The 25,622-nt window shown below is 35.8% G+C and overlaps 3 protein-coding genes across 6 annotated transcripts; 1 reads left to right on the top strand and 2 right to left on the bottom strand.

Annotated features, from left to right (window-relative positions):
• Positions 1-3,525: 3,525 nt before the first annotated feature.
• LOC147504094 (uncharacterized) lies at positions 3,526-17,640 on the bottom strand. Of its 3 annotated transcripts, none has more exons than XR_015192955.1 (3): positions 17,516-17,640; positions 16,967-17,430; positions 3,526-3,832 (listed from the first exon to the last, which is right to left on the bottom strand). XR_015192955.1 is itself a non-coding variant. In XM_086557191.1 (3 exons), exon 3 carries the CDS (start codon positions 16,822-16,824, stop codon positions 15,592-15,594), a length of 1,233 nt encoding a protein of 410 aa, XP_086413317.1. In that variant the 5' UTR covers positions 16,825-16,861; positions 16,967-17,430; positions 17,516-17,639. The 3 variants fall into 3 exon arrangements, 1 of the variants encoding a protein (XP_086413317.1); XM_086557191.1 differs by lacking the exon at positions 3,526-3,832 and adding an exon at positions 15,592-16,861 and having other exon boundaries at positions 17,516-17,639; XR_015192954.1 differs by lacking the exons at positions 16,967-17,430; positions 17,516-17,640 and adding an exon at positions 4,103-4,505.
• Positions 12,675-15,523, bottom strand: LOC147504095 (uncharacterized). The gene is made up of 3 exons (XM_086557190.1): positions 14,851-15,523; positions 14,185-14,762; positions 12,675-14,113 (listed from the first exon to the last, which is right to left on the bottom strand). The coding sequence occupies exons 1-3, from the start codon at positions 15,521-15,523 to the stop codon at positions 13,163-13,165; spliced, it is 2,202 nt and encodes a 733-aa protein (XP_086413316.1). The 3' UTR covers positions 12,675-13,162.
• A 2,447-nt stretch (positions 17,641-20,087) lies between the features above and the next one.
• Positions 20,088-21,680, top strand: LOC147504093 (myb family transcription factor PHL11-like). Of its 2 annotated transcripts, none has more exons than XM_086557189.1 (4): positions 20,088-20,932; positions 21,042-21,118; positions 21,278-21,341; positions 21,445-21,680. In XM_086557189.1, the coding sequence occupies exons 1-4, from the start codon at positions 20,785-20,787 to the stop codon at positions 21,468-21,470; spliced, it is 315 nt and encodes a 104-aa protein (XP_086413315.1). In that variant the 5' UTR covers positions 20,088-20,784; the 3' UTR covers positions 21,471-21,680. The 2 variants fall into 2 exon arrangements, with proteins under 2 accessions (XP_086413315.1, XP_086413314.1); XM_086557188.1 differs by having other exon boundaries at positions 20,093-20,932; positions 21,436-21,680.
• The last annotated feature ends 3,942 nt before the right edge of the window (positions 21,681-25,622 follow it).

Here is a 25,622-nt window from a genome sequence, read left to right as displayed (position 1 = left end):
AGATAACCTGCCAAAACACTTATTTTAATTTTCTGATAAGTTCAGTCATACACTCATTTAGAGGCTCCATTCTAGATTGTAAAGTTGATCGATACAAAAAAATAAATAATAAAAATAATAAAAATACTTTAGCTAGCTTTCTCAAGGAATATAGTGGATTGTAGTCGCCAGTTGGTATAAGTCGACGGGGTAGCATCAGTGAATTGCTAAGAATAAGGCAATAAGGTGACAATCAAACTAAGAATTAAAGACTCATATAAGAATTAGATGAAAACACCTTCTATTGCCGTTAGAAAATATTTTTTATATGTAAATTATTTGCATGAACGCAAAGGGGTAGATCTAAAATGATAATCTAAGATGCAATGTGTTATTATAACTATTATTAGCAAATTTGGTATAGGCAGACCTTTAGAAGCTTAGGTAGGCTTTGACACAACCTAACTGCCTATAGTAGCCTTAAGCAGGACGAAAAAACTCTAGCAGATTGCAAATCATATTGTTGGTTCTCATATTCTATTAAAAGGATAGAACACCCAGTCAATGCTATATGCACTCATCACTGATCACACATAGCGGTGCACAATGGTAGACTTTATATATAGCTCGTAAGATATCTAGAGATTTGTAAGGATATAGATAGATACATAACATAGAGATTCTCATGTGTAAAAAAAGCTACATAATCTATAAATAGATGTACACAAAACAATATCTACTGAATTTACTTGAAATAGCAGCAGTTCTCACACATTTCATTCATCACCAAACACATTAGTTTTAACCATAATAATACATCAAAGAGCTTGAACATGAAGTACCTGAATGATTGGATTGAAAGGAGCCTAATCGAAAATAGCGATAAACAAACAAAAAAAAATTCACAAAATTAAAGTTAGTACAAAGACTTCATAGCTAAATGAAAATTACTATTACTGTAATATGAGCATTTGAAATATATATTAGAAATATCAAACAACGCATATTACTCAAGACATTAGCATTGTGGTCTTGCATTGTGGCCGCAGTGCAATGATTCGATCACCTGCACACGACAGTTAATGTTAAAGGAAAGATAACTTAACAAAATAAGGTGACAATCAAAATAAGAATTAAGAGTGGATGCCCAACGTTTAGAGACAAAAAATGGTATGAGTTGATGTTATACTTGAGGCCCAGAGAAATAAATACGTGTTTTTTAGGAACAGGGAATCCAAGTGATATTGATACCTAAAGTAAAAAAATATATATATATTAAATACTGAAAGCTTAAAGAATATAATTAACATACTAAAAAGGACAACGTTTACATGGTCTGACTCTCTTGTAGCTTTCTTCACAGCCCTTCAATGAAAATCGATATGAAAGGGGATTGATTGAGTGCTCTATTAGAAAAGGCCAATATCTATTAGTACTCGCAATCTGGGGAGTACCTAGAGAATTCATAAGGCCTCTCTACATGGAGGAAAAACCTGTTCTATGTGAAAATTGAGAAGTGCACTTTTGCATCAGGTACTCTTCTAGCTTGCTTTGTTAGCTCTTGCTTAAGGTGTACTCTTGTCTAAGATAGCTTTATTAAGAGGTGATACTCTTTAGTCTGTCTTGTGATCCCTACTCCTAAGATTGAGTAACTAACGTGGTTAAAGGAGGAGCTATACATTATTTTTAGTAGTTGGTTTCCATTATATTTATACCATGTCGTCAGATATCTCTTATTGTTTTCAAAATTTTGAAACTAACCTAACTCATTTTTTGGACTCCACCTTATAACTATTTCTAAGCAAATATAAGCACAATAATAATATGACAATTGACAACCTTCCAACATTAACTGAATAACGGAACATAGCAGATTGCAGCTAGCATAGTAAAATATTGGAAGCAACTTAGTGGCCAAGACCATTGGAGGGGTCTATTGAACCCTCTCACAAATGATATGCGGGCATATTAGAGGAGTCTATGGTTGGTTTACAAACCAACAATCATCTAAAGTACAAAGTAACTAAATACTTGTACGTACACAACTGCATATCAATTGAAAAGTTGACCCCATGTAATGGTGCACGATATTTATACTCATTAAACAATAACAATCTACATTGTAAAAATGCTACATTTAACCAAGTAATGATTGAATAAACAATACTTAATGTCACACACACTAAAACGGTTTACCTGAATCAAGTCAATCTCTCCCTACAAAGATGAAATACTACCAACCTTCTCATCAACAACCTTCTCCAACCTCACAATGCTTGAGTGCTTGTGTGAAGAAAAAAAAACTCGAGTGCTTGCGTGAAGAGAAATAACAAAGGGTTCTTACTGATGATTGCTATTCAGTAATGAGTTTTTTTTTTTTACCTTAAATTGATGATTGCGTGTGGAGATCCTTGTGCTCGAACGTGAGAGGGCGAGAAGAAGGGGTGTACCGCCAAGGTGTTAATTAGCTTACTGGTTAGGAAGAGGAAAGGGTTGACGAACTCATGAGGAAGAGGAAAAAGTGAAAGAACGAAGGGTTTTCCACTTTTCCTTTTTTGGGCGATCTTTTTCTTTTTTATTTACAATTTTTCTTTTGAGAATTTTTAATAAGTGGGACTCTTAAAAGTAAGAAAGTGATTCATGGTCGTAGGATCTCCCAAAACTGTTTTCTCCTTGACCGCTTGATATAACAACATAAAAAGACCAAGCTGCTTTATTGACATCAAAGTATGGAAATTTATCAAGAATGTATGGAAATTTAATCAATAAAGTATGTTAGGTTAATAGTAGTATGTAAAAAATATGTCATACAAAACTACATTTTATGCACTCATGACTGTAAAAAATTGCAGCAAGTATCCCAACCAAGACCTTGAATGTAGATATTAGTGAATAAAGATATAAATTCATTGAAGTGAAGAGTCAATAACGACAATCTTGCATAAGAATAGGTACTACAATCGCAAAAGTGAACTAACAAAGCTGCTATAATATAATTGCAAAGCTTCAATACAAAAGCAACTAATAAAATGACAAATGGAAAGAATTTGATTATGGCAGTAGCAAAGACATTACAACAGTCATCAAATCCATTGGTGTTAACGTTGGATCATAGGTGTGGAAGCAAAAAAAAAGTAATGGTTGTTTTGGAACTCGGGAAACGAAAGGTTTTCTTAGTACGTTTTTTTTTAATACATCTTTGAGTAAGATCGTTTCCTATTTAAGTACGTGTTTCCGAAAGTTAAGAGTAAGTATATTAACTTTTAAAGCATGATTGTTTTCTTTGGGGATAACTTTTCTTAAGTGTTTGGGGATAACTTTTCTTAAGTGTTAGGAGTTTCAATCGCACTAATACTCTATAGAAACCTTTGGGGATAACTTTTCTTAAGTGTTTGGGAATAATTTTTCTTTAAGTGTTAGGAGTTTCAATCGCACTAATACTCTATAGATACACCGTCAGATGTATTGATTGTATAAACTTTTAGCCGTCAGATGTAGACTTCAGACAAAGCCCCTAAAGACCAAGCTATTTTATTATATAGACTAGAATTTAACCCGTGGCTATGCCACTCAAGTCATTATGGATGTAAAAATTACATCTAGTCTTCGTGGAGGTGATAAAAAATTGCATATGTTTACAAATAATCGTACAGAATTGATCTAACTTGAATGACATTTTTACAATACGAATGTATAGTAATGTTCTCAGCTTGGCCAGAGGCATCGTAATGTTCCCACCACTTCTCATGCCACTCATCACCCATTCTATGCTTCCCCCACTTGTCTGCATTTTTCTCCATATATAGTAGGCCACATTTCCAGTTGCTTTGCATGAGTTTGGCCTCTGTTCAAACTAAAACGACAATATGAAGAAGTTTATTGAAGAGTTTGGCCTCAAAGAAAAGGATGTCACTGAAAACCTTAAACAAAGAATGAATGTAAATAGTTATGCTTGTCGTAATATGTTAATTACCTTCAAAGTCGCTAATGATGCGGCATAATAAGATAATTCCACCGCAAGAAAAATATTAATAACTTTAGAAGTAATTTTGTATAAATTTTAAATTTTGTATAAAAAGAAATTGAGAAATAAACATTAAAGCTCAAAAGTTACGAAATATACCTTCTCTCAAACTAAAGCAGGACTTCAGGATACACGATATTAGTTGTGTGGTTTGAAGAATCAAGAGGGAGGATGACACTGATTCGTTTTGAAGAAGTGCATCTTGATAACGCCACATATAATTGACCATGGCTAAACACCGGGTTTCGCAAATCAATACCAACATACTTAACAGACTGTCCTTGTGATTTGTTTATCGTCATTGCAAACGACAATCGAATCGGAAATTGTCGTCTGGTCATTTGAAATGGTATTTCATTGGTTGAAGGCGTTAATGATATTCTCGGGATAAAGCGTACATTCCCTGCTTTTTCTCCAGTTAAGATTAGAACTTGCACCACGTGTGGCTTTGTGCACACAATCATCAGGCGGGTGCCATTACAAAGTCCATCTGTTGGCACTATATTTCTCAACAATATTTATCGCATCCCTTCTTGAGAGTAAGCTTGAATGGAGGCAACCCGTATGATCGAGTGAGTTCAAGTACTCTGTTGGATAGCTATTTGCGTTACCACTATCAACAACAACCGGCAAAATACTTAACTTGTCGACACCTAAGCAAACAATTTCTTCCCCAGGAAACGTATCTAGTGCAGTAGCATTTATAGTGCTAACGTCATCGTTGCGTGCTGAAAGGATAGTCCGCTCGGTCAAATAATTTGGGTCAGCTTCATACTGCTCACTTAGATCGGGATATACATTATTTAGCAAGTCATGAAGATTGCTACAATTTTGAATCTCCGGCGGCAATTGAACACTTTCTTCTGGTTTCATTCCAACCTGAAAATTTCAAATGAGAGCATATGAGATGAGTGATTGTGTATAATTTAAAATGGTCAGCAAAAAACATTATTTTTTTCAAGAAATTAAGTAATACCTCGATCAAGAAATTAGAGAACAACACGTTCTCTGGCAAGTCACTGTCTAATCTCATATTTTGCACCAAAGATAAAACATTGACGTGTTTCCAGAGCAAAGACCTTTTCAGTGATGCACCTACAATATCCTCACGTTCACCTTGTGGTACAACTGGCAGAATTTGTTGGAAGTCACCGCCTAGAACAACAGTGATTCCACCAAATGGTCTTTCATTGTTACAAACATCTCGGAGTGAACGATCGACTGCTTCAATACAAAACCTATGCTGCATCGAGACTTCATCCCAAATTATCAATTTTGTTTCTTTAAATAGACCTACTTGGAGCGAATCCTTCTTGAAGCCGCACATAGAGTTCTCCAACACATCAAAAGGAATAGAAAAAGTTGAATGAGTTGTTCTACCACCATCTAATAAAAGTGACGCAATACCAGATGAGGCAACTGCAATCACAATATGTCTTAGATGACGACATTTAGCTGCAATCGTATTATACACAAATGTCTTTCCTGTACCTGCAGCTCCATTTAAGAAGAAAATTCCTCCTGCATTTTGCATGATTGAATCAACCACGGTATCAAACGCATGGCGTTGCTCATTGTTAAGACGATCAATGTTACAGTTGATTTGTTCATCTTGTAAATCAAATTGGAGTTGGCGTTGCTCCCAAATTAGTCTATTTCCAATCCCTTTGTTCCATTTTTTGAGTGGTTGGGGCATTGGAGGAAAGTTTTCTAGAGTTTTGTTTTTAGATTCCATGAGGAACTGCTCCAATAGATGCAACCCGTAATCTGTCACCTGCAGGAAAATTGTGTATTAATAATATAATATAGGCTACATGAAGGAGGCATTAATATAATATCTGTCACCTGTTCTTCTGATGGATTAGGAATGTTGAAGATAGTTCGTAATTTGTGCGCCAAGTCGTCGCATATACTTGTTGAAAATCTATCCCACAACAGATGTGGTTGCACTGGATTGCATTCCAACAGAATAATGCCGAACAATCTCCTTAGCTGATATCCAGTATTCATTATCGCCGCTTCTTCTAAACAATGTATCCACTCTCCATCATCTTCAAGAAGTCCACATGCAACACACGCAGCCTTGAATGTTGGATGAGGAATACCTTCAAATTTGCGAAGATCCTCAAATGATGTTGGGCCCTTTACGATGGTCAATAGTAGACGCAAGTAAAACCTCTCTCATTCATTGGGCTTGGCAAAATACATCCTGTCAATAGCATAACCACTACTTCTTTTAGTCCATACCTTTTCTATTTTGTGCCAAACAAAGTGCTCGGGGAATTCTTGGTAAGTATAGGCCCGAGCATCTGGATTTGAAGCACAACAGTCGAAGAATGAAGTGAGACTCGACTTTTGTCGTTTCGCCCTCTCAAGAATATTCTCCATCGGTTCCTTAGGGTTGAACACAACATGATGCATACCTAGCAACAAATCATAACTTAACAGTATGGCATTCCAGTATAACTTAATAGTATATTAATGAAAATTGTTTAATCAAGTGATAAATACCTGGCAAGTGAAGAGATAACCTTACAACAGTTGGAAACTCTTCATGTAAGGAAAACCCAAATAGCCGCCAAGCTGCTTCTGGTGGTCCAATATATCTGGCATCAATGTACTGTTTAATCTCATTTCTGCCGTCCAACACCATTGTTGTTCTGTCATTGCCCTTGTAGATGTACTTGTGGATATACTTAACACATTGCAATCCCGCACACACTTCGACATTAATGTGACAATTAAACATCCTCACCAATTGTGGATTATATGGGACAACGTTCCTATTGTCAACCTCTTTGTCTTTCACCATATAGACACGTCCCGTGTTGCGGCGCATATAAAGTGGATAACCGTCTTTTTGTATGGTTGTCGCGTCTGTAAACTCATGTGGAAAATGCTTTGTGCACTTGCCATTTTCCATACACGGTGAGTTCATATTTTTAACACCACACGGTCCATGGATCATACAACTCTTTATTGTATCAAAGAGCAAGGGATCCTTATCTGGGTCGGGAAATTCTGCAGATATAATTTGATCAATTTGGGCTGCGGTACGAATTTTATCTTCATGCTTGAGGAAAAAGAGTGCATGCATGTGCGGGAGGCCACGCTTATGAAATTCAATGGTGTACACATGAGCTACTTCACGGCCAAACACATTTTTCTTCTTGATAAATTTCATTAAAGCTCTTCTCTTTAGTTCGAAAACACGGGCAAGAACGTCAGGTCGATCAAATGCATTTTGGTTCTCCAAAAGGGCTTCTTGCACTTCTGGCCAGTGAGGATTAGCCGTCATCGTAAGGAATATATCTGGATGCTTATTGTAACGTGTTATAGCCATCGAGTCTTGAAAGATCTCATACATGTACCTTGAACTTCCAATGAATGATGATGGCAAAATAAACCCGTGACCAACCCGACGGGGATCCGTACCCTCATTCAATCTGTCAAACTCATGTACACTTCAAAGACGAAGATCCTTTTGGTGGGTATAATGATAGTATAGCCGATTTTGCTCGGTAGAAGCCCAAGCATCACACAAAAACTCCTGAAATAATTTTCCACCACGAGTATTCTTTGAATATTCGATTATGACGCTCAAACAAACGATATGCATAGAACACCATCTGAGTCAATCGCCTCGAATCGTCGTCATTGACATCATAAAGTTTCATTTCGGTTGACCATCCAAGCTCACCTCGAGGGAAAAACAAAGGATAATGCAGGGGTAGATAAGCGGGATTACATTCATCAATCCGCTTCAGTGCATTGCCTGATCTATAATGAAGAATGATATCCATTGTGCTTCTGATTTCAGTTCCATCCCCAGGTATAACAACTACAATTTCATTTGCTGAAGGAAGATTGTATCGCCGTTGGTCAGTAGATGTATTATAATGGAGATAAGCTGCCACGTCATTTTCCTCAACTGTGCGAGCACTCAATATATCATATGCTTGACGAAATTTTTCAGCAAATCTATTACAATCTGACAGTGTACTCTGAATGATATCTAAAACATCACGTCTCAATTCTGGATTTCGGCGATGACGCACATCAAGGGCACTGGCTGGGTCATAAACATATAGTTGAGCATAAATCGGATCTTTCTCAGGTTCTGGTAGTAATGATCCAATTTGATGGTGTAATTCACCATGAACGGTGAATGGAATAGGACCACAACCGCTGAATATTCGGTCATCCGGTTGACAACCGAGACTGGTAAATGCATTAGCCAAGTTATACTGACAAAGATGTTGTCTAAATGACCTAGCTTTGGCGTCACTACCATCATATAGATCTTGAATCGCAGGTGGCAATGAACTAAGTAGAGGAAGACTGACTTTTCCTTGTTTGCAATACATCCCGAAAAAGGGTCTTTTGACTGATGTATTTGCTAGCCTTTCATCTTTCCAGTGTAGAGCTTTACAAAAGGAGCATTCCACATCCATCTTTCCAAGATAATGACGGACATTGTTATGCATATTAGCAGGTTCTGCCATATTGACACCAGCTGTAAGAGGTTGAAAATAATCATCCACATCCATTTCGCTTTGGGTGTCACTAACATGTAGGGAAAAAAATCCTAATGAGTTAGGAATGGATTTTTTTTTTACTGAAAACAATGCTATAGAAAACACAATGAAATTCAACTTACATATATGAAGACACTGATACTGGAATATTCTGAAGGTCTGCTTCTAAGTTCCTTCTAGTTCGTTTGTTCATTCTACCACTTATGCGCTCTTTTTCTCTTCTATTGCGTTGGGCCAACTTGCGTCGAGAAGTCTGAGAAGGTGTATAAGCATTGGTCGGACTAACACTAAGATCATCCACTTCCATTTCGTTTTGGGTGTCACTAACATGTAGAAAAAAAAATCATAATGGGCTAGGAACGAAAATATTTTTGACTGAAAACAATGCTATAGAAAACACACAAAGAAATGAAACTTACATATGGGAAGACATGGACACAGGAAGTGATTGGACTTGATGGCCTTCATTTCCTTGTTTTTCCAAAACCTACATTTTATATTTGATAAAACATAACCATCAGAAGGCTGTAAACAACCACCATATATAATGAACGTATATATGTTACATACCTTAGCAAGGGTAGCAAGCACATGGTCAATGATCCGTTGTTTATGCTCACGTACTCGAGTTATATAATCCAATTCTCTTTGCTGCATGATGCAAGTACATGAAAAGCCGCATAAAAAATTAAATGAGAATGTTGTCAAATTAACAAAAGAGTTTTTCTTTGTTACAAAATTTAAAAGTTTGAAATCATGTAAGAATCAAACATAACCAAACTGTGAAAAAGGAACTTCAAATACCTGAACAGATGCAGTAGGTTCATTGGTAGATTTAGGTGGTGCGTCGACAACAGAAACATCAAATGCACTTGCAAGTGGTGCCTTATCCATGGCTGATAATCAAATATTGATAAGGAAATTGCAGCAAATAAATGGAAGTGGTATACAACTATGACCAGGAATAACTATTAAGGGAGGTTCGGAGTCGTGCAAAATGCAACCATGTCACCAGTACCTCTAATTAGAGTTATCAACTTTTGTATAATTAAAATATAAAGAGTTCCGATCCACTGGAACTTCTACCAAAGCTACACGCATGTACTATACTTTAGTGTGCATAGCAAAAGGGTCTAAAAGCATAAAAGAGGCAAAGAAAGAAATTGCAAGAATTGAATAATGGCAATGTTCGTCTCGCAAATTATTAATCTTTGGCAGGTTCATCAAATAAGGCTATAAGAGAAAGAAGGTAACCTAAACTCAAGTACCTGAACTCGTGAAGTTCCCCAAGTGCAAAGAAAAGATGCAATATCATCAAAAAACAGTATATTTAATTTGAACAATAAAAGCTAATACCATAAAGTATGAGATTACATGTTAAGTACGACCAAATTATGTTCAAATATTAATCTTTGGCAGGTTCATCAAATAAGACTATAAGAGAAAGAAGGTAACCTAAACTAAAGTACCTGAACTCGTGAAGTTCCCCAAGTGCAAAGAAAAGTTGGAAATAACGAATGGTATACCAAAAAAAGCAAAGGAAACATAATCCAGCGTCGAGTGTTAAAAAAAAAAGTGGCTAAATATTGAATTCACAGGTTGCTCCTGCTGAATTGGGGAGAATCCTTCTAACTCATCCCTCTGTTGAAGACGCAGCAGTTGTGGGGTAAGCATCATCATCCCTCAAAGTTGTCACCCTTTTGTCATCCCTCTGTTGAAGACGCAGCAGTTGTGGGGCGGGTACTCAATTAATTAACATTAAGAATCTTTCGGATGAGTATTTGGAAATAACGAATGGTATACCAAAAAAAGCAAAGGAAACATAATCCAGCGTCGAGTGTTAAAAAAAAAAGTGGCTAAATATTGAATTCACAGGTTGCTCTTGCTGAATTGGGGAGAATCCTTCTAACTCATCCCTCTGTTGAAGACGCAGCAATTGTGGGGTAAGCATCATCATCCCTTAAAGCTGTCACCCTTTTGTCATCCCTCTGTTGAAGACGCAACAGTTGTGGGGCGGGTACTCAATTAATTAACATTAAGAATCTTTCGGATGAGTATTCATGGGAGCAAGCAAAAATATTGAAATTGAATTCTTTGATTGATATAGAGCCAAGCTTATAAGTATATCGGGAATTCTGGTATCGCCGGAAAAGCCTAAGGGTCATCTGCTTCTCTTGAGAAGTTTCAGCTTCTTCATTGGCATCTACAAGATCATATCTTTGGTTTCCAGCCATCTTGTCCTCGTGGGCTTATTAGGGGAAGGAGCGCGCTTAAAGCAAAAACAAGAGTAATGTAATAAGCGTTCCTTAGTGGATTTTAAACCCACTGAAAAGAAACCTAACAATCACTAAAGAGTAACCTTTTCCTAGAAGAAAAAGCAAATGTAAAGCAATCGCTGATGAAATAGATTCCTAACAACGTATTTTCCCGTTTTAAGGAAGCTTAAGCTTAACTCCGCTAAAATAAAAAGACTAAGGCAATTCACATAGCGAGAGGGAAATTTAAGGAAGCTTACACAGCGTTCCTTAGTGGATTTTAAACCCACTGAAAGAAACCTAACAATCACTAAAGAGTAACCTTTCCTAGAAGAAAAAGCAATAGAAAGCAATCAGTGATGAAATAGATTCCTAACAACGTATTTTCCCGTTTTAAGGAAGCTTAAGCTTAACTCCGCTAAAATAAAAAGACTAAGGCAATTCACATAGCGAGAGGGAAATTTAAGGAAGCTTAAGCTTAACTCCGCTAAAATAAAAAGACTAAGGCAATTCACATAGCGAGAGGGAAAGGAGGGTTCAACCACTATACTAAATTTAGGTTATTTAGGTTTATAGATGGGTTTCAATATATTCTATAATGTCTTTCATGAATTAAAAAAACCGGATCTTAAGGAAGTTGTATCTTTGGCAGGTTCATCAAATAAGGCTATAAAAGAAAGAAGGTAACCTAAACTCAAGTACCTGAACTCGTGAAGTTCCCCAAGTGCAATGGAAATAACGAATGGTATACCAGAAAAAGCAAAGGAAAAAACGTTGAACTTTTGTCTAGAATGAAATTTAGTTGTATTCCAAACCAAATTATTTGTTTGTTTTGAGTGGAGTTTTGGAGGGCTTTTATAATGATACGTATGTATACTTTAATTAAATAAGATTAGTGTTCAAATTGTTTTTATCTTTTATAAGATTTGTTGTGATAAATAAAAGGAGGGATAAGATGTACTAAAAGATAAAAGATAAAATTCTTCTTTATCTTTAAAGAAAGTAGGACTCTTTAGTTTAGAGTAAGTAGGACAGATTTATCACCGTAGGATCGTCCCAAAAATGCTTTCTCCCCGACCGCTCGATATAACAGCATAAAAAACCAAGCTGCTTTATTATATAGACTAGAATTTAACCCGTGGCTATGCCACTCAAGTCATTATGGATGTAAAAATTACATCTAGTCTTCGTGGAGGTGATAAAAAATTGCATATGTTTCTAAATAATCGTACAAAATTGATCTAACTTGAATGACATTTTTACAATACGAATGTATAGTAATGTTCTCAGCTTGGCCAGAGGCATCGTAATGTTCCCACCACTTCTCATGCCACTCAACACCCATTCTATGCTTCCCCCACTTGTCTGCAGTTTTCTCCATATATAGTAGGCCTATTGAAGAGTTTGGCCTCAAAGAAAAGGATGTCACTAAAACCTTGAACAAAGAATGAATGTAAATAGTTATGCTTGTCGTAGTATGTTAATTACCTTCAAAGTAAGCTAATGATGCAAAGATAATAAGATAATTCCACCGCAAGAAAAATATTAATAACTTTAGAAGTAATTTTGTATAAATTTTAAATTTTGTATAAAAAGAAATTGAGAAATAAACATTAAAGCTCAAAAGTTACGAAATATACCTTCTCTCAAACTAAAGCAGGACTTCAGGATACACGATATTAGTTGTGTGGTTTGAAGAATCAGGAGGGAGGATGACACTGATTCGTTTTGAAGAAGTGCATCTTGATAACGCCACATATAATTGACCATGGCTAAACACCGGGTTTTGCAAATCAATACCAACGCATTTAATGTGAATTTGTCCTTGTGATTTGTTTATCGTCATTGCAAACGACAATCGAATCAGAAATTGTCGTCTGGTCATTTGAAATGGTATTTCATTGGTTGAAGGAGTTAATGATATTCTCGGGATAAAGCGTACATTCCCTGCTTTTTCTCTAGTTAAGATTAGAACTTGCACCACGTGTGGCTTTGTGCACACAATCATCAGGCGGGTGCCGTTACAAAGTCCATCTGTTGGCGCTATATTTCTCAGCAACATTACTGGGCATCCCTTCTTGAGAGTAAGCTTGAATGGAGGCAACCCAGAAGGATCGAGTGAGTTCAAGTACTCTGTTGGATAGCTATTTGCGTTACCACTATCAACAACACTGGCAGCGCCTAACTTGTTAGCACCTAAGCAAACAATTTCTTCCCCAGGAAACGTATCTAGTGCAGTAGCATTTATAGTGCTAACATCATCGTTGCGTGCTGAAAGGATAGTCCGCTCGGTCAAATAATTTGGGTCAGCTTCATACTGCTCACTTAGATCGGGATATACATTATTTAGCAAGTCATGAAGATTGCTACAATTTTGAATCTCCGGCGGCAATTGAACACTTTCTTCTGGTTTCATTCCAACTTGAAAATTTCAAATGAGAGCATATGAGATGAGTGATTGTGTATAATTTAAAATGGTCAGCAAAAAACATTATTTTTTTCAAGAAATTAAGTAATACCTCGATCAAGAAATTAGAGAACAACACGTTCTCTGGCAAGTCACTGTCTAATCTCATATTTTGCACCAAAGATAAAACATTAACGTGTTTCCAGAGCAAAGACCTTTTCAGTGATGCACCTACAATATCCTCACGTTCACCTTGTGGTACAACTGGCAAAATTTGTCGGAAGTCACCGCCTAGAACAACAGTGATTCCACCAAATGGTCTTTCATTGTTACAAACATCCCGGAGTGAACGGTCAACTGCTTCAATACAAAACCTATGCTGCATCGAGACTTCATCCCAAATTATCAATTTTGTTTCTTTAAATAGACCTGCTTGGAGTGAATCCTTTTTGAAGCCGCACATAGAGTTCTCCAACACATCAAAAGGAATAGAAAAAGTTGAATGAGCTGTTCTACCACCATCTAATAAAAGCGATGCAATACCAGATGAGGCAACTGCAATCACAATATGTCCTAGATGATGACATTTAGCTGCAATTGTATTATACACAAATGTCTTTCCTGTACCTGCAGCTCCATTTAAGAAGAAAATTCCCCCTGCATTTTGCATGACTGAATCAACCACGGTATCAAACGCATGGCGTTGCTCATTGTTAAGACGATCAATGTTACGGTTGATTTGTTCATCTTGTAAATCAGACTGGAGTTGGCGTTGCTCCCAAATTAGTCTATTTCCAATCCCTTTGTTCCATTTTTTGAGTGGTTGGGGCATTGGAGGAAAGTTTTCTAGAGTTTTGTTTTTAAATTCCATGAGGAACTGCTCCAATAGATGCAACCCGTAATCTGTCACCTGCAGGAAAATTGTGTATTTATAATATAATATAGGCTACATGAAGGAGGCATTAATATAATATCTGTCACCTGCTCTTTTGATGGATTAGGAATGTTGAAGATAGTTCGTAATTTGTGCGCCAAGTCGTCGCATATACTTGTTGAAAATCTATCCCACAACAAATGTGGTTGCACTGGATTGCATTCCAACAGAATAATGTCGAACAATCTCCTTAGCTGATATCCAGTATTCTTTATCGCCGCTTCTTGTAAACAATGTATCCACTCTCCATCATCTTCAAGAAGTCCACATGCAACACATGCAGCCTTGAATGTTGGATGAGGAATACCTTCAAATTTGCGTAGATCCTCAAATGATGTTGGGCCCTTTACGATGGTCAATAGTAGACGCAAGTAAAACCTCTCTCCCTCGTTGGGCTTGGCAAAATACATCTTGCCAATAGCATAACCACTACTTCTTTTAGTCCATACCTTATCTGTTTTGTGCCAAACAAAATGCTCGGGAAATTCTTGGTAAGTATAGGGCCGAGCATCTGGATTTGAAGCACAACAGTCGAAGAATGCAGTGAGACTCGAATTTTGTTGTTTCGCCCTCTCAAGAATATTCTCCATCGGTTCCTTAGGGTTGAACACAACATGATGCATAGCTGGCAACAAATCATAACTTAATAGTATGGCATTCCACTATAACTTAATAGTATATTGATGAAATTTGTTTAATTAGGTGTTAAATACCTAGCAAGTGAAGAGATAACCTTACAACAGTTGGAAACTCTTCATGTAAGGAAAACCCAAATAGCCGCCAAGCTGCTTCTGGTGGTCCAATATATCTGGCATCAATGTACTGTTTAATCTCATTTCCGCCGTCCAACACCATTGTTGTTCTGTCATTGCCCTTGTAGATGTACTTGTGGATGTACTTAACACATTGCAATCCCGCACACACTTCGACATTAATGTGACAATTAAACATCCCCACCAACTGTGGATTATATGGGACAACGTTCCTATTGTCAACCTCTTTGTCTTTCATCATATAGACACGTCCCGTGTTGCGACGCATATAAAGTGGATAACCGTCTTTTTGTATGGTTGTCGCGTCTGTAAACTCATGTGGAAAATGCTTTGTGCACTTGCCATTTTCCATACACGGTGAGTTCATATTGTTAACACCACACGGTCCATGGATCATACAACTTTTTATTGTATCAAAGAGCAAGGGATCCTTATCTGGGTCGGGAAATTCTGCAGATATAATTCGATCAATTTGGGCTGCGGTACGAATTTTATCTTCATGCTTGAGGAAAAAGAGTGCATGCATGTGCGGGAGGCCACGCTTCTGAAATTCAATGGTGTATACATGAGCTACTTCACGGCCAAACACATTTTTCTTCTTGATAAATTTCATTAAAGCTCTTCTCTTCAGTTCGAAAACACGGGCAAGAACATTAGGTCGATCAAATGCATTTTGGTTCTCTAAAAGGGCTTCTTGCTCTTCTGGCCGGTGAGGATTAGCTGTCTCGTAAGGAATATATCTGGATGCTTATTGTAACGTGTTATAGCCATCGAGTCTTGAAAGATCTCATACATGTACCTTGGACTTCCAATGAACGATGATGGCAAAATAAACCGCTGACCAACCTGATCAGGATCCGTATCCTCAGCTAAATCTATCAAACTCATGTACAATTCAGCACGAAGATCCTTTTGGTGGGTATAATGATAGTATAGCCGATTTTGCTCAGTAGAAGCCCAAGCATCACACAGAAGCTCCTGAAATAATTTTCCACCACGGAGTATTGCTGAATATTCAGTATGACGTTCAAACAAACGATATGCATAAAACTCCATTTGAGTCAATCGCCTCGAATCGTCGTCATTGACATCATAAAGTTTCATTTCGGTTGACCATCCAAGCTCACCCCGAGGGAAAAACAAAAGATAATGCAGGGGTAGATAAGCGGGATTACATTCATCAATCCGCTTCAGTGCATTGCCTAATCTATAATGAAGAATGATATCTCTTGTGCTTCTGATTTCAGTTCCATCCCCAGGTATAACAACTGCAATTTCATTTGTTGAAGGAAGATTGTATCGACGTCGGTCAGTAGATGTATTATAATGGAGATAAGCTGCCACGTCATTTTCCTTAGTTGTGCGAGCACTCAATATATCATATGCCTGACGAAATTTTTCAGCAAATCTATTACAATCCGACAGTGTACTCTGAATGATATCTAAAACATCACGTCTCAATTCTGGATTTCGGCGATGACGCACATCAAGGGCACTGGCTGGGTCATAAACATAGAGTTGAGCATAAGTCGGATCTTTCTCAGGTTCTGGTAGTAACGATCCAATTTGATGGCGTAACTCACCATGAATGGTGAATGGAATAGGACCGCTACCGCTGAATATTCGGTCATCCGGTTGACAACCGAGACTGGTAAATGCATTAGCCAAGTTATACTGACGAAGATGTTGTCTAAAAGACCTGGCTTTGGTGTCACTACCATCATATAGATCTTGAATCGCATGAGGCAATGGACTAAGTAAAGGAAGACTGACTTTTCCTTGTTTGCAACACGTCCCAAAAAGAGGTCTACTAAGCGATGAATTTGCAAGTCTTTCATCCATCCAGTGCAGTGCTTTACAGAAGAGACATGCCACATCCATCTTTCCAAGATAATGTCGGGAGTGAATATGCATATCAGTAGAAGATTCCTCTAGATGAGTCGTAACATTGCTAAAAATTGTTAAGTCGGGAAAGAAATAAAAAGTATGTCAGAGATAATATTTTGATCGAGAAAAAAAACAAACTAAAAAAAAATAGACAGATAAATGAACTTACGTGTGAGACACCACTGGAATATTCTTAAAGTTTGATGCTAAGTTTCTCCTAGTCCGCTTCTTTTTAATTATAGTCAAATCATCATTGACTATTTGCTTTCTTTTGCTCCTCACCCTAAAACTTGTTACTAAGGGGAATTCTCTTGATTCAGAAACACTAATAGGAAGTGGAGTAGTGACATTTAATGCCACATTTTGAGCTCGTTGTCTTTCTCTTCTTGTCCATTGTGCCAACGTTCAATCGGAAGGCGCTTTTTGAGTGTGTTTCCTCAAGCTTGAGGCTGACGAATTAGCACTTTTGCGTTCTCTATCTCTTTGTGTGCGTTGGGCTAACTTGCGGTTAGAAAGCTGGGAAGGTATGGAAAGATTGGTTGGACTGAATTCAAGAGTTAACTGTGGAGGTGTGACGACAACCTCTTGAGCTGATTGAACTTGATGGTTCTCTTGCAACTGTTTGTTGACAACCTATATTTTGTATTTGATAAAACAATAAAGACATCACAAATGAACGTAACAAATATTGCATATATTGTGAAAATATAATACATACCTTAGCATTGGTCGGACTAACAATAATAGTTGACTGTGGAGGTGTCACCACCTCCCCATGAGCTGATTGGACTTGATGCGAACATTTTTCTAAGGTTGACGTATTAGCACTTATCGCTATCTCTCTCTTCTTGTGTGTTGGGCCAACTTAGCGAAAAGTTCGCGAAGGTAAGAAAGCATTGGTGGGATTGACTCCAAGAGTTAACTGTGAAGGTGTCACGACAATCTCTTGAGCTAATTGGACTTGGCGGTTCTCATGCAATTGTTTTTTAATAACCTGTACATCACAAAATTAGCGTACGACAGAAAACAAATATTGTATATATCAATATAATACATATATATACCTTAGCATTAGGATTGGTTGGAATAACTGTAATAGTTGACTGTGGATGAGGTGTGACTACTACCTCATGAGCTGATTGGACTTGATGTGAAGGTATTTCTGAGGTTGACGAATTAGCACTTATGCGCTCTCTCTCCCTTCTTGTGCGTTGAGCCAACTTGCGCTTAGAAGGAGTAACACTAAGTAGAGTTGACCGTGGAGGTATCTCGACAACCTCATAAGCTGATTGGACTTGATGGTTTTCATGTAGTTGTTTGTTCATAACCTTTATTTTGTAATTGGTGAAAGGTTAAATACATTTAAAATTAACAATATTAACGTAAGCATAAAACAAACATTGTATAGATTGTGGAGTTTTACAATTCATGTAAGAATAAAAGAAAAAAAAAACGTGAAAGAATAAAAGAAGATAAAAAAAACTTGAAAAAATACCTCAAAGAAATGCAAAGACGTTCAATTGGTAGAAATAGTTTGTGTCTTATCCATCTTTGAGGAGAAAATGGAAAACAATAAAATATTTATGAGAACATGACATACTACAAAATATTGATAATTAATAACTTGTTGAGCAAAAAACAAAATAAATATGACTGCAAAGAGTTAAAGAAGACACTTTCACTAGTAGAAGATAACTGAATGTTAAAGATCAATGAACAACTTAAACCAAGAAATATTAGTTTTCTACTCAGCCAAATGAAGGCTAGAAGTTTTGGAAAATAACAAACTGAATAGAAATACACTCATTGTCAACCTTCACTCCTATGTTTACGGAATGCAAAGAATCCATGGGAATCATCATTCATACCATGCTAAGTTAAACAGTAAGTAATATATAGGGACCATGTGAGATGAACAGAATAATGAAACTTTCTAATTTAGTTTAGGCATCAGTAAAATGTCGTTATAGGTGATGAGGTATTTGTCTATCAATTCAAGACTTCATCTACCATTGTGACTTATGACCTGTAAGTATCCTTCCTATATGAGCTAAGAAAATGAGTATATACGGGAGATGTCTATATTACCAACCTTCATCCTTTAATCACCACATATATATTGATCGCCTTTTCGACCTCAAAGGGTGTATTGTAAATCTAGACTCATCTTGTCATGTTAGCGACCAAGCTTAGTAATAAAGAGTAATTTTATTTGAAGTCAGAATCATACTTAATTAAATGTATTGCAGATTCACAGATACCAAACATATACAATGGATATAAAAAACCTAAAAATGCTGACTAAAAGAAAGTAGTGCCGAGTGGAAGGAGAAGGATACTTGATAAAAAAAAAATCAAGAATTTCTTGTGCAGTGTTGTAAGATATCTCGAAGTCAAGCCCCGTCCATTAGCTAAGAGAGAGGATCAAATTTAAGTCTCAAACAGCAGTATAAATGACAATGTGGCTCTATGCAACTTGGTCCATAAGCTCAACATTTTGCTTCAGTTGAACATCAATAACCCCAGACTAAGAGTTAACGATAAAAAAAGTGATATAATCAGCCCTACCTTACTCACAAACTTCCATTTATCTCATGAGTAAAACTATATCATATATGGGAATAAAATGGCTTATTAATGTTATTATGTTGTTATAGGCGCCATAAACTTACCTTAAGTCCATAAAGCTCGAGCAAGCACTTCATCTGCAAATCTTCACCTCTACTTTTAGCAACTCTATCTGTTTCAAAGTTATGTGTAACTTAGTCATTAACATAGAATACATACATTAATGGCTGCAAAGATGACAAAGCTCGGTCTCCAAGACGTGGGCTGACAAAATTAAGGTCCTCCTGCAATCCTTTTAGTGGTGGATCATAAGAGTCGATGTACTGAACCAACCTGTAGTTGAAAAATGATAAAAAGGTGTGACAATTTTTATTTCTTAGGACACTGACAATTGAATAGCTAGTGAAATAAAACTAATCATCAGTAATCCATCGCAAAATTCATGCCTACCCACTCCCAAGTCTCAACCTTTCAATGTGAAGTGTCCGTGATTAAGTTTATTCACAGGACATGATTCTCACTTCAAATATATTCATTGATTGGTGTGATATCTCATGTATTCATTAGATACTAATAATGCATATGCATAAAAGTTTCATTCAAGATATCATATCTGACCATTGCCCAAATAATTTATTCTGGCTCATTAGTAATGTTTGTTTAGGGAATTCGATACACACATATAATATGTTGATTTTCTAAACAAATTGATCTTTTGCCCATTGTTATTAACACCATGGCTTTGTATATTGGTCAATGTTGTTTCATGAGGCAGGGCTGGAACATTTTTTTTCGTAATTTGACAATATACTATAGAGGGCCAAAGGGAGGTGTAGTAGTTTAAGGAATCTAGTACCAGGCGTAGGAGATGGAGAAGTGAATGGAAGTTAGAAGTAAGAGTGGTCGTTGTGAAAGTCTGTTTTTCTTAGGCACTCACGCCTTGCATGTTCATAAATCGGGAATCTAGGGGCGTTTTTATTGAATCAATTCTAGCTTTTCCATGTCTCTATTCATTTTCCATTACTTCTCTTTAACTGATTAGATGAACCTCCGCATTTAAAGGCTTAAAGCTTAAAGCTTAAAGCTCATAAGTCATAACATAGTCCACTATTCAAAACTTTAATATTCAACACATAACTTTTCATTTCAGTTCATTTGATCAAGAATCTTTAGTTTAGAAGACATCACTGTCACCAAAGTTTAAGTGTTTTGATGATGGATATTATTACATATTGGTGAGGATACTTTGATTGCTTTGGAGGAAAAGAAAATGGAATAGTAGCTAGATAAGCTTTTGATCATCTTAAAAAAGAAGAAAAAAAATATTCTTGCAAGAATAATCCTTTCTACTTTGTTACTACTCACTACACTTTAATTTAGCCTGTCTCTCTTTCTCAAAGGGAGTGTAGCCAGACAAATATGCAGATGGAGAGGGAGTATGAAAGATATCCGTACGAGATGAGTGGAGGAATTGTTCTGTCTAGAGATCCTAAGCCTAGACTGAGATGGACGGCTGAGCTTCATGATCGTTTCGTGGATGCTGTCACCAAGCTTGGTGGACCTGACAGTAAGTCGATCGTCTCCTACTCCTCACTAAATTTGTGCATTTCTTTTGTAATTTGTGCTGCAACGTAACATTGATACTGTTCTAATTTTGTGTATTATTGGTTATACAGAAGCAACACCCAAGTCAGTGCTGAGGGTGATGGGCCTTAAGGGCTTGACATTGTACCACTTAAAGAGCCATTTGCAGGTTTGCTTGAAAAATTTTCCCTTGCTATTTTTATTTGGTCAATACCAAAATGTTATATTTTGAGGAACACTGGTAACTCCATCCATTCCTTTCCAGATGACTATGTACGTTTACGGCTATGATATTTCTATTCTAATTGACATTGTGGCATATTTGTAGAAGTATAGACTGGGGAAGCAGGCTCAGCGAGAAACCAGCTTAGACCAAAGCAAAGACAGTGCTGGTGAGTGACTTTACTTCAAAGTATATAGTTTCTGAGTGTTTAATCAGTCTGATATGAAAAGTAAGAAGACTTACCCATGGGAATATTGGCACAGGGCTTTCAGACTCAGGCCCGATTCTTTCAATATAATCAGTAAAGTGCAAATACCTCGATGGGGGCAGGCGCAGAGACCGCAGTAAAGAAAGAGAGGTAGCAAGCTTGGTCTTCGTAGTATACCAAAGAGACACCTTCAGACCTGCAAAACGGAAACACTCTATGTTACATTGTGGACGCCAACTTTACATCAATATAATCAGTAATTGTATACACAGCTTAAAAGTGCAAATAAACATTAGCAGTATTAACATTAGCAGAGACGAAGCAGCAACACCAATAGCAGCAGTACTAACATTAGCAGCTAAAGTTGATGAATGTGCGTGGACATTTGGAGGTCTATATAGAAGATGAGGGCTGGGACTCTCTATTTCCTGGGACTCTCTATTATCCTAGGACTCTTCCGACTCTCTATTTCAAGTATTAATATATTACCTAGATTTTCTCTAGGACTCTCTATTATCCTAAGATTCTAGGATGTTTTTTATGATTTTAGAGCCGGCTTGTGCTTTGTGGTAATTGGATAGATTTTACGTCAGTCTGGATAGATTTATATAGCCTTCCCGTGGATATATATCCGAATGAAGATATGAGATATAATCCTGTGGATATATATCGGAATGAGACTCTTCCGACTCTCTATTTCTAAGATTCTAGGATGTTGTTTTTTATGATTTTAGAGCCGGCTTGTGCTTTGTGGTAATTGGATAGATTTTACGTCAGTCTGGATAGATTTATATAGCCTTCTCGTGGATATATAATCCGAATATGAAGATAATCCCTATGATATAATCCCTATGTATTGACAAGATCAAATGTATTCTCGTGGATATATATCCAATGAAGATATGAGATATAATCCTATGAGCTTCAAATGTATTGAGCTTAAACCCGATGTAGGATTCACAAAAGAGAGCTTAAACCGTCGGATGTAGTCGTCCGATCCGATGTAGGCTTCACACAAAGAGCTTAAAGACCAAGCTGTTTTATTATATAGAATATATACTAGCTTTCGAACCCGTCCTACGAACGGGTGTCGTTATATTAAATTATTCTAAAAAATATTAGCAACTATTCATAGCTATGAGATATGAAAATTATATTAATCACTTGCTTAAATTTTTTGCACCACTCTCTATCAAACGAAAGCACCAAATCTTGGTAAAACCCGTCGATTTATTTTGGTTGTTATGTTTAATAATAGAAGTTTGATTGAAATTTTGTGAGAATGCTCAATGTGGCGAAGATGATATTGAAGCTACTTAAATAGCAAGACATTCTCAATCATAATAAAATAATTATAATAAGTACTACTTAAAATGCAAAACTATACTTGTCGAGATATTATATTCTCCCTATATATAATACAACTATATTTCGAGGTTAGTTCAATGCATTTGCATCAAGTTTCTAATTTTACGTTAATTATTCTTTGAGGCTAGTTCAATGTATGTAGTTGGATCTAGTTTTCGATTTTCCATTAATTATTCTTTGAGGTTAATTCAATGTAGTTGTATCAAGTTTTTTATTTTCCATTAATTATTATTTGAGGTTAGTTTAGTGCAGTTGCACCAAGTTTACGATTTTCCGTTAGTTATTCATTAAAATTAATTCAGTGCAGTTCCATCTAGTTCTTAATGTTTCGTTAATGACTCTTTGAGATTAGTTAATTGCATTTGCATTAAGGTTCCAATTTTCCGTTAATTACTCTTTAAGGTTAGTTTAATACATCTGCATCCAGTTTCTGATTTCCCGTTAATTACTTTTCGAAGTTAGTTCGCATCTAGTTTCCAATCAATTTCCAGTTATTTATGCTTTGAGGGTAGTTCGATGTAGTTACATCCGGTTTTCGATTTCTAGTTAACTATTCTTTAAGGTTATTTTAATGCATTTGCATCTAGTTTCTGATTTTCCGTAAAATATTCATCAAGGATATTACATCCAATTTCTGATTTTCCAGCCTGTTAGTTAATATATGATTTTAGTTTAATGCATTTATATCCAGTTTTCTATTTTTCGTTAATTATTCTTTGAGGTTAGTTCAATGCAGTTGCATCCAATTTCTGATTTTCCATTAATTATTTTTCGAGGTTAGTTTAATGCATTTGCAGCAAGTTTTCGATTTCCCGTTAATTATTTTTTGAGGTTTGTTCAATGCAGTTGCATCAAATTTATGATTTCTCGTTAATTATTCATTGAGGTTAGTTCAGTGCATTTGCATCCATTTTTTTATGTTTCTATATTCGTTAATTAGTCTTTAGATTAGTTCATTATATTTGCATACAACTTTTGATTTTTCATTTATAACTCTTTAAGGTTAGTTCAATACATCTGTATCTAGTTTATGATTTATGCTTTGAGATTTTAATTAGTTCGATACAATTTCATCCGATTTCTGATTTCCCGTTAACTATTCTTTGAGGTTATTTTAATGTATTTGCATGTAGTTTCTGATTCCCCATCAACTATTCTATGAGGTTAGTTGAATGCAGTTGCATTTGGTTTTTGATTTCTTGTTAATTATATTTTGAGGTTAGTTCAATACATTTGCATTCAGTTTCTGATTCATCGTTAATTATTATTTGAGGTTTGTTTGATGCATTTTTGTATACCGTTTCCAATTTACTGTTAAATATTTTTCAAATATTTGCATCCAATTTCTAATTTCCCATTAGTTATTCTCTGACGTTAGTTTAATACAGTTGCATCCAGTTTCCGATTTCTAATTAATTACTTTTTTAGTTTAGTTTATTGCATTTGCATAAAATTTTAAATTTTCCGTTAATTACTATTTGAGCTCAGTTCAATGTATTTGAATCCAGTTTTCGATTTCTTTTTAATTATCCAATGTGGTGTGTAATACCAACTTTCTACTTATCCATATGTAGTGTCCTTGCAAACATGACATAAAAATAAATTATGCTTGATTTACTATATTGGATCATCAAACATTATCCAGTTTCCGATTTTCCGTTAATTATTCTTTAAATTATATACCTGACTCACTATGTGAGATCTTCAAAGATTATCTACGAACGGGTCCTGTCATATTAATTATTCTGAAAAATATATTCAACTATATATGCATAACTATTATATACAGATATTATATTGCTCACTCATCCAAATTTCTTATAACATGAAAACCTCACGTACTCTCTATTAAAAAAAAATAACTCGCCATTGATAAAACCTTTCAACTTCATTTATTGTTTAATAATTGAAGTTTGATTGAAGTTTTATGAAATTGTCTAATAAGATAAAGTTCATATTGAAGCTACTTGAATAGCAAAGTGTTCCCAATTATACGAAAAAGATTAGATAAACACCGTTTTAAATGCAAAACTATACTTATCGAGACATTCCCACAACATATAACACAACTATATTTTGAGGTTAGTTCAATGCATTTGCATCTAATTTCTAATTTTCTGTTATTTATTTTTTGAGGTTAGTTCAATGCAGTTGCATCCAGTTTCCGATTTCTTGTTAATTATTATTTGCTGTAGTTTAATGCATTTGCATCCAATTTCTAATTTACTGCTAATTATTCTTCGAGCTCAATTAAATGCATTTGCATATAGTTTCTGATTTTCCGTTAATCATTTTTTTAGATTAGTTGAATACATTTGCATCCGGCCAGTTTCCGATTTCTCGTTTATTATTCGATGAGGTTGTATTTGCATCTAGTTTCTGATTTCCCGTTAATTATTATTTGAGGTTAGTTCAATGAATTTGCATCTAATTTCTGATTTTTCGTTAATTATTTCTTGAGGTTAGTTCAATGTATTTGTATCAAATTTATTTTTTGAAATTAGTTTAGTGTAGTTGCATCCAATTTTCGATTTCCCATTAATTATTTGTAAAGATTAGTTTCACACATTTGCATCATGTTTCCAATTTATAGTTATTTTTTTTAGGTTAGTTCAATACAGTTGCATCCAGTTTCCGATTTCCCGATAATTTAATCTCTGAGGGTTAGTTCAATGCATTTGCATCCAGTTTCCGATTTCCCGATAATTATTTGTTGATGTTAGTTTGATGTATGTGCATTCAAGTTTTGATTTCCCGTTATTTATTCTTTGAGGTTAGTTTAATGCTTGCATGTGCATCCAATTTCTGATTTCCCGTTAAATATTATTTGAGGTTAGTTCAATGTATTTGCATCTAGTTTTCTGTTTCTCATTA

The sequence above is a fragment of the Coptis chinensis genome, chromosome 4, assembly GCF_015680905.1.
Source record: "Coptis chinensis isolate HL-2020 chromosome 4, ASM1568090v1, whole genome shotgun sequence".
In the NCBI taxonomy this organism is placed as follows: domain Eukaryota; kingdom Viridiplantae; phylum Streptophyta; class Magnoliopsida; order Ranunculales; family Ranunculaceae; genus Coptis; species Coptis chinensis.
Note: the sequence above shows the minus strand (reverse complement) of the source record. Positions and strands in the feature narration are given on the sequence as shown.

Excerpts from the sequence above, each read along its gene's own strand:
- LOC147504093 (XM_086557188.1), top strand. The coding sequence starts at position 20,785 with ATGCAGATGGAGAGGGAGTATGAAAGATATCCGTACGAGATGAGTGGA. Across the intron at positions 20,933-21,041 it reads CAAGCTTGGTGGACCTGACA|AAGCAACACCCAAGTCAGTG; the intron begins GTAAGTCGATCG and ends TTGGTTATACAG. Across the intron at positions 21,342-21,435 it reads CCAAAGCAAAGACAGTGCTG|GGCTTTCAGACTCAGGCCCG; the intron begins GTGAGTGACTTT and ends ATATTGGCACAG.
- LOC147504094 (XM_086557191.1), bottom strand. The coding sequence starts at position 16,824 with ATGCATATTCACTCCCGACATTATCTTGGAAAGATGGATGTGGCATGT.
- LOC147504095 (XM_086557190.1), bottom strand. The coding sequence starts at position 15,523 with ATGAAATTTATCAAGAAGAAAAATGTGTTTGGCCGTGAAGTAGCTCAT. Across the intron at positions 14,763-14,850 it reads GTTATCTCTTCACTTGCTAG|CTATGCATCATGTTGTGTTC; the intron begins GTATTTAACACC and ends ATTTGTTGCCAG. Across the intron at positions 14,114-14,184 it reads CTAATCCATCAAAAGAGCAG|GTGACAGATTACGGGTTGCA; the intron begins GTGACAGATATT and ends ATTTTCCTGCAG.